This window comes from Anolis carolinensis, unplaced genomic scaffold (assembly GCF_035594765.1).
Source record: "Anolis carolinensis isolate JA03-04 unplaced genomic scaffold, rAnoCar3.1.pri scaffold_13, whole genome shotgun sequence".
NCBI classification, from domain to species: domain Eukaryota; kingdom Metazoa; phylum Chordata; class Lepidosauria; order Squamata; family Dactyloidae; genus Anolis; species Anolis carolinensis.
The window spans coordinates 7839775-7848103 of record NW_026943824.1 but is presented as its reverse complement, the minus strand read 5'-3'; the positions used below and the strand labels follow the sequence as shown (position 1 = coordinate 7848103).

Below are 8329 nucleotides of genomic sequence, written 5' to 3'. Positions count from 1 at the left end.
TTCATTGTTATTGTTGTTGTTTTGCACTACAAATAAGACATGCGCAGTGTGCATAGGAATTTGTTCATTTTTTCCCCCCAAATGATCATTCGGCCCCTCGACAGTCTGAAGGATTGTGGACCGGCCCTCGGCTTTAAAAGTTTGAGGACCCCTGGTATATACAATATGTTATAATTATTATATATTATTATAAATTATATTGTATGTAATATAATATAACATGGTCATGTTCAAGAAGCATTCTCTCCTGACATTTCGCTCACATCTATGATAGGCATCCTCAGAGATTGTGAGGTTTGTTGGAAACTAGGCAAGTGGGGTTTATATACAGTAGGGTCTCACTTATCCAACATAAACGGGCCGGCAGAATGTTGGATAAGTGAATATGTTGGATAATAAGGAATTAAGGAAAAGCCTATTAAACATCAAATTAGATTATGATTTTACAAATTAAGCACCAAAACATCGTGTTTTACAACAAATTTGACAGAAAAAGTAGTTCAATAGGCAGTAATGCTATGTAGTAATTACTGTATTTATGAATTTAGCACCAAAACATCACAATGTATTGAAAACATTGACTACTAAAAGGCAGGGTGTATTGGATAATCCAGAATGTTGGATAAGTGAGACTCTACTGTATCTGGAAAGTCCAGGTTGGGAGAAAGAATTCTTGTTTGCCCCAGGCAAGTGAAGTCCCCTTGGGTGAGAAAGGCAGGGTAAAAGTGCTGTAAATAAAATAAATATTGCAATTGGCCAGCTTGATTATTTATTTGCTACATTTATATCCCGCTCTTCTCACCCCGAAGGGGACTCAGAGTGGCTTACAAATCAAATGAACACACAATATATTATTAGCATAGCACAATATAAGCATTAAATTACTATATTGTACTATATCATTATATGGTAATATTATTAGTAATATTACATTTAATATATAATCAATACTATATATTTATAAATTATTATAAATTAGCATTGAATGGCTTTGCAGCTTCAAAGCCTGGCTGCTTCCTGCCTGGGGGAATACCTTTGTTGGGAAGTGTTAACTGGCCCTGATTGTTTCTCGTCTGGTATTCTCCAGTTTTCTGAGTGTTGTTCTTTATTTACTGTCCTGATTTTAGTTTTTAATACTGGGAGCCAGATTTTGTTCAGCGGCTGAGGGGGAAAAGGAAGGCGCCTGAGGCGGTTAGGAATGGTGGGAGTTCAAGTCCAAAACTCCTGGAAGGAGGGCCCAAGTAAAACGTCCCTAAAGGAGATAAGCAAAGTTTCTAGGCAGCTGGTTCTGAGCATGCGCACTCCAGACTGAGTGCTTCGTTGATTCCTCACTGAGCAGCAACAGCCCGCCCAAATCGAGAGCTTGGTGGTGACGTCACAAAGAGCGAGCCGAGCGATTGGCTGGCGGCCCGCTCCGTCTTCGCAGGAGCAGCGGGCTTTGTCCGCAGTGGCAGGAGGAGGGGGCGTGGCCTGCTCTTGTTTGGAGACGCAGCGGAGGCGGGCCCCCGAAACCGGAAGTGGCGCCTGGAGAGCTTGAGAAAGAAGCATCCCTTGTTCAGGTCAGCGCTGGGGAGGGAGGCGGGTGGCCCTTGAGCGCGTGCAGAGTGCCCCGGCGCCCCGCTTTGTCCTCGCAACAGCCTTACGAGGTAGGCCAGGCCCAAAGGGAGGCGAATGGGAACCTGGCTGTCTTTTCCCTCTTGCTTTCATCCCTCTGAGGCCCAGCAGAACCACAACACAAGGCCTTTCTTTTGCTTCTGCAAGCTTTGGCTTCTCCTGGCCATTCTTGCAGAGAGGGCTCTCCTTTCCTATTGGGATCTAAGGGAGAAGGGAATTCTGGGAGTTGTAGTCCCACATCTAGAGGGACTCAGAAGGGTCGAAGCCTTCTAAAACTACAACACTGGACCAAATGCTGAGCCAAAACCAAAGGGAAAGCTGCTTCAGGAGCTCCTCTTTGAGGGATCTCATCTCTCATTTAATTGCATTGAGTCAATGCTATGGGATGCTGGGATTTGTAGTTTTTTGAGGCATCAGCATCCTTTGGCAGAGAATGGTTGCACCCATCTCAAACTACATCCCCATGACTCTATCAAGGCAGTTAAAGCACAATCATTTTGCAGCATAGATGCACCCCAATGTTTTCTTTCCATCCATGGAAGCCTTGGGTGCTCTTAGGTAGGCCCAGGTATACAGCAAGCACTTGGTGTCTTCCATTTAAAATGTTCTCTTTGTGATGGACAGGAGACAGAGGTCCGAGAGGAAGCTTGACCGTCAGCTCAGACCATTCTCCTTCAGGATGTCGTCCGATGTGGCCGAGCCCCTGGAGGAGATGGAGAACCTCACCTACGAAGAGGCCCAGGAGGAGGAGGAGGAGGAGGAAGATAATGTCAGGTAGGCATCGGATGCAAGGCATTTATTATTATTAATAATATTAATATCATTATGCTAATTAACACGGTTTTTGTTCCTTTGTTATAAATGTTATTTCCTAATTGGTTCTATCATAAAAACATGGAAAAAGTTTATTAAACTGTAAACACTTTGATTTTGCGGGACGGACATCCTGCAGCAGCACATTTATTTTGCTCTAGTTTTTCAATGAGTATTTCAACCAATTCAAGATAGCTTGTGGCAGCCATACAAACAGTTTCTGTTAAAAAAAAGGTAAAGGTTTCCCCTGACGTTAAGTCCAGTCATGTCTGACTCTGGGGGTTGGTGTTCATCTCCATTTCTAAGCCGAAGAGCCGGCGTTGTTCGTAGACACCTCCAAGGTCATGGGGCCGGCATGACTGCATGGAGTGCCATTACCTTCCCACCGGAGTGATACCTATTGATCTACTCACATTGGCATGTTTTTGAACTGCTGGGTTGGCAGAAGCTGGAGCTAACAGCGGGTGCTCACTCCGCTCCGGGATTTGAACCTGGGACCTTTCGGTCTGCAAGTTCAGCAGCTCAGTGCTTTAACACACTTTTCCACCGGGGCTCCTAAGTTTCTGTTAGGTAACAACTATTTTTCAAAGTAAGGATCATACAATTAACCAGGAAATAACACTTGCAAGTCAGGAACAGGTTTTTTTTTTCAAATTTTGTTACATATTATTATTTCACACCTATTTCCTGGCTGGAGAGATACCTGGAGGCCTGAGGGACTGGAGCTAGAAGCCTTGGGGTCTCTTCCAATTCTGTGATTTTAATGATGTGCCTCGAGCCATCAGGAGAGGCAGGCTACATACATTATTATTGTTATTGTGTCTCCTTCTCAGCCCCACCGACCTGTCTGAGCTGCTCAAGGAAGGGACCAAGGAGGCACATGACCGGGCCGAAAACACCCAGTTTGTCAAGGAGTTCCTGAAAGGGAGGATCAAGCGGGAGCTCTTCAAGGTGGGCTGCCAAGGAAGGCACACTTCCTGTTGCAGAAGGGATACAGTGGGCTTGATTTTGCGTTGTTATTGCTCCCAATCAGAGGCTGGGGGAACATCTGTTAAAAGGATTGTGTGGATTGTGTGTCCTTGAATGGTAGACCCCCCCCCCCCCCCGGGGTCTTTTCCAACTCTAGGGGTTGGAGTCTGAATGAATGGCCACTTGTCAGGAGGGATCGGAAGGTGTCTTCTCCCTGCGTGGCAATTTGGTGCTAGACTGGAGAGCTCTTGGGGGTCCCTCGGCATTTTTGTTGGGGAAGATGGGTGATGCTGCTGAATGCAACATTGCCATCCTTCTTAGAATCATAGTTAAAAGAGACCAGACGGGCCATCTAATCAAGCCTATTTCTGCCATATAGGAAAAGCAATGGTTCACAATTAATGACACAGCACTGCATTTTCATCCCATGCCCTTGTTTCTTAGCTACAGTTTGCACTATCCCATTCCCTTGGTCTTGTTTACAATTGACCATGTTTTACGACAGTTGTCACTAGGCAATCCCTCGTAGTTTGTCTTCCATCCTTGGATTGTCTTCCATCCTTGGTATCTTGGGGGTGGGTTCTTAGGTGGCTGAAGAGACCGATTCTTGATCTGCATGTTCTCCCGCAGTGAGGACATCGGTTTCCAGGTGGAAGGCGGTCTCGGTCAGGGTTGGCTTGACGGGCCTTCCTCTTGGCACGTTTCTCCCTTAAGCCCTCCATTCGTGCCTCTTCAAATTCCGCAGCACTGCTGGTCACAGCTGACCTCCAATTAGAGCGCTCAAGGGCCAGGGCTTCCCAGTTCTCAGTGTTTATGCCACAGTTTTTATGGTTGGCTTTAAGCCCATCTTTAAATCTCTTTTCCTGCCCACCAACATTACGTTTCCCGTTCTTGAGTTTGGAGTAGAGTAGCTGCTTTGGGAGACGGTGATTGAGCATTTGGACTACGTGGCCAGTCCAGCAGAGTTGATGGCGTAGGAGCATCGCTTCAGTGCTGGTGGTCTTTGCTTCCTCAAGCATGCTGACATTTGCCCGCCTGTCTTCCCAAGAGATTTGCAGGATTTTTCTGAGGCAACGCTGATAGAAACGCTCCAGGAGTTGAGTGTGACGTCTGTAGACCGTCCACATTTCACAGGCGTAGAGCAGGGTTGGGAGGACAATGGCTTTATAAACAAGCACCTTGGTATCTCTACGGATGTCCCGGTCATCAAACACTCTCTGCTTCATGCGGAAAAATGCTGCACTCGCAGAGCTCAGGCAGTGTTGCATTTCAGTGTCGATGTTGACTTTTGTGGAGAGGTGGCTGCCAGGGTAGCGGAAATGGTCAACATTTTCTATTGTGACACCATTAAGCTGTATTCCTGGCATTACAGAGGGATTAGCTGGTGCCTGTTGGAAGAGCACTTTGGTTTTCTCGATGTTCAATGAGAGGCCGAGCTTCTCGTATGCTTCTGTGAAAGTGTTTAGAGTGGCTTGTAGGTCTCCTTCTGAGTGCGCACAGACTACGTTGTCATCATAGGTGATTGGAACCATTGCCTTGCCTTGCAGCTGGGGACGGTGGCGCTGTACTTCACCTACTCGGCGTTGGAGGAGGAGATGGAGCGCAACAAGGATCACCCGGCCTTCGCCCCGCTCTACTTCCCTGCAGAGCTGCACCGGGCACCGGCGCTAGAGCAGGACCTGGCCTTCTTCTATGGCGAGGACTGGCGGGGGTCGGTGCGCTGCTCAGAGGCCACCCGCCGCTACGTGGAGCGTATCCGCCATGTGGGGCGGCACCGGCCGGAGCTGCTGGCGGCCCACGCATACACCCGCTACATGGGGGACCTCTCAGGGGGCCAGGTGCTGCGCAAGGTGGCTCAGCGGGCCCTCGGGCTTCCAGCCTCTGGGGAAGGGCTCCGCTTCTATGCCTTCGATAATGTCTCCAGTGCCCAGGGCTTCAAGCAGCTCTACCGCGCACGGCTCAACGCCCTGGACCTGGACCCAGAGACCAAGGAGGAGGTGGTCAAGGAAGCTAACCGGGCCTTCGAGTTCAACATGCAGGTAAAGCAGGGCCTGTGGGCTTAGGAAGGGAGGGTGGGCCACTGCATTCAGTCCCCAAGAGACATTTGGGGTCTGAGATCTTTTCTTTCTTTCCTTCTATTGAGACAGAATGAAGCCAGGCCAGAGTTTGCTCCTATAAAGGCAGCCCCTTTGTAAGGATATTTGCCATCTATAGCAGAGTGGAGGGCAGATTATTATTATTACTATTATTATTATTATTATTATTATTATTATTATTATTATTATTACTTGCTTCACCTCGCAGCTCGAGGCAGGGCATATATAGTTAAAAACACATCACCATAAAACATTTTGAAGACATTTCTATGAAACGTGTAGAAAATGAGAAAATCCTCAAGATGTTGCTCTGGTAAGGATAGAAAGAAGATACATGCGTACTATTAGTGCAGGTAATACATCTCAGGTAAAGGAATAGGTAGACAAAGGTACCTAACTTTGGTAGAGGAGTCTCTGAGCCTGACTCTCATCCCTTGGGGCAAAAAGAGCTTTGTGCTGCTCCCTTCCCAAACAAAGGTAAAGGTTTTCCCCTGATGTTAAGTCACTTATCCAACATTCTGCCGGCCCGTTTATGTTGGATAAGTGAGACCCTACTGTATATAAACCCCACTTGCCTAGTTTCCAACAAACCTCACAATCTCTGAGTATGCCTGTCATAGATGTGAGCGAAATGTCAGGAGAGAATGCTTCTTGAACATGACCATGTTATATTACATACAATATAATTTACAATATATAATAATTATAACATATTGTATATACATATAATATTCATAATATATTTTAATACGATATAATACTAATAATACAATATAATATTAATTATATATTATATTTTACATGTAATATTACTAATAATATTACAATATATTGATACGGTAAAGGTAAAGGTTTCCTCTGACATTAAGTCCAGTCATGTCTGACTCTGGGGGTTGGTGCTCATCTCCATTTCTAAGCCAAAGAGTCAGCGTTGTCCATAGACACCTCCAAGGTCATGTGGCCGGCATGACTGCATGGAGCTTCTCAAACAAAGGAGGAATGAAAATATTAAAAGATTTTAATGGAAAAGGAAGTGACCCCATAGATCTAGGAAACAGGTGAAAACAAGGCAAGGAGGCACATGGTACAGACAGCCACCCCTTTGTTGTCCCCAACTGCTTTCTATGCAAATTCAGATGCTCCTTCGCTCCCTTCACCGCAGGTCTTTGAAGAACTGGACAAGATTGGGGCTCTGTTGACAGAGGAAACCCAAGATGGTGGCTTCCCGGTGCATGATGGGAAAGGGGACGTGCGCAAGTGCCCCTTTTACGCGGCCAAGCCGGGTGAGTCTCTCCTCTCCCGCTCAAAGAGAGGCAGCCATGAGACTGGAGGGAGGGCTTTCTGGGGACCTCTTTCTGGGCCTGACTGTGTCTTTCTGCCCCACAAAAGGTGATGCAGGGTCCCCCTGCGGCTGCCCCATGGCTCTGCTGCAACAGCCCTCAGCCCAGGTGGTAATGGCGATTTGCGTGGCCCTCCTGGCCGTGGGGCTGGCCGCCTGGTACCTGATGTGAGAACTTGGAACCGGAACGGAGATTTAACTTCAAAATTTAACTACGGAACCATTAAACCCGAATGCACCCGAGAACCTGTCTGCGTATTAGGCGTTCCAAAACAAAAACCAGGAACAGAGTTTGGGAGCGTGTATGTAAGCGGGTGAAGGGTGTGCCCGCTTGTCCCAAAGCCCCTCCCCTTTGCCCCTTTTGCTATGCTTTTTGGGGGGTGGGGGTCTCCTTGGGAGCAAGAGCTTTGCACTCTTCCAAATGCACACTCAACAAGGGCATCGGCCTCCATGCCTGGTAATCCTAAAACCTCTAATAATGAAAACAAAATGGGAACTGACTTGTACATAAGGGAGTGGGGAGGGGAGATGCTAACGGTTTAGTTTTCCATGTAATGTCTCTGATGTAATAAAGAGAAATTTATACTTTGGTGTCTCAAATCCCGGTTGTGTGTCTCTTTTGTGCATAGAGGGCGAAAGTAGTAGAGTGCTGGTGCAGGAAATGCATCAGGAGGCCCAGAGTGAAGAAGGGGGGCCAGGAAGACATAACAATATAATAATATATAATACTAATAATATGCTATACTAATAATATAATATATACATATTATAATGATAATATAATGTAATACAATATAATAATAATAATACACTATTATAATTGTATCTATATATATAAAAGGGTAATGAAATTTTGGCCTTGGACAAAACAACAAAACTACGCATCCCAGAAACACTAAACCTGTCACCACAACCCCTCATCCATGCCTCTACGTTCATACAACAAAAAGAAAAGAAAAATAAAGTCCTAATTAGAAGGAGAGGAATAATTGTTTTTATCCAATTGCTGCTAGTTAGAAGGCTAAGCTCCGCCCACTTGGTCTCCTAGCAACCCACTCAGCCCAGGGGACAGGCAGAGTTAGGCCTCACTTAGGCCTCTTCCACACTGCCTATAAAATAAAGATTATCTGATTTTAACTGGATTATATGGCAGTGTAGACTCAAGGCCCTTCCACACAGCTATATAACTCATTTATAATGGACTTGATGTACGGGGAAAACCTTTACCCTTTACCTTAACTACCACCAATACCTCAATACTTTATTTCCCATATCACCATACTTCGCCACAGCAACGTGTGGCCGGGCACAGCTAGTATTATATATTACTAATAATATTGCAGTATAAAAAGGTAAAGGTTTTCCCCTGACATTAAGTCCAGTCGTGACCAACTCTGAGGGTTGGTGCTCATCTCCATTTCTATGCCAAAGAGACAGACATCCATAGACATCTCCAGGTCATGTGGCCGGCATGGCTGCATGGAGCACCGTTATCTTC

General features: G+C 46.1%; 1 protein-coding gene across 2 annotated transcripts; it reads left to right on the top strand.

Annotated features, from left to right (window-relative positions):
- Positions 1-1414: 1414 nt before the first annotated feature.
- On the top strand, positions 1415-7431 carry hmox2 (heme oxygenase 2). Of its 2 annotated transcripts, none has more exons than XM_062964367.1 (6): positions 1415-1559; positions 2239-2388; positions 3261-3378; positions 4944-5435; positions 6655-6775; positions 6882-7431. In XM_062964367.1, exons 2-6 carry the CDS (start codon positions 2294-2296, stop codon positions 7001-7003), a joined length of 948 nt encoding a protein of 315 aa, XP_062820437.1. In that variant the 5' UTR covers positions 1415-1559; positions 2239-2293; the 3' UTR covers positions 7004-7431. The 2 variants fall into 2 exon arrangements, with proteins under 2 accessions (XP_062820437.1, XP_062820438.1); XM_062964368.1 differs by having other exon boundaries at positions 1496-1646.
- The last annotated feature ends 898 nt before the right edge of the window (positions 7432-8329 follow it).

What these genes read in the sequence shown, in the direction of transcription:
- hmox2 (XM_062964367.1), top strand. Translation starts at nt 2,294, where the DNA reads ATGTCGTCCGATGTGGCCGAGCCCCTGGAGGAGATGGAGAACCTCACC. An exon ending in GAGGAGGAAGATAATGTCAG is followed by an intron (nt 2,389 to 3,260) that starts GTAGGCATCGGA and finishes TCTCCTTCTCAG; the next exon opens with CCCCACCGACCTGTCTGAGC. An exon ending in CTTTTACGCGGCCAAGCCGG is followed by an intron (nt 6,776 to 6,881) that starts GTGAGTCTCTCC and finishes GCCCCACAAAAG; the next exon opens with GTGATGCAGGGTCCCCCTGC.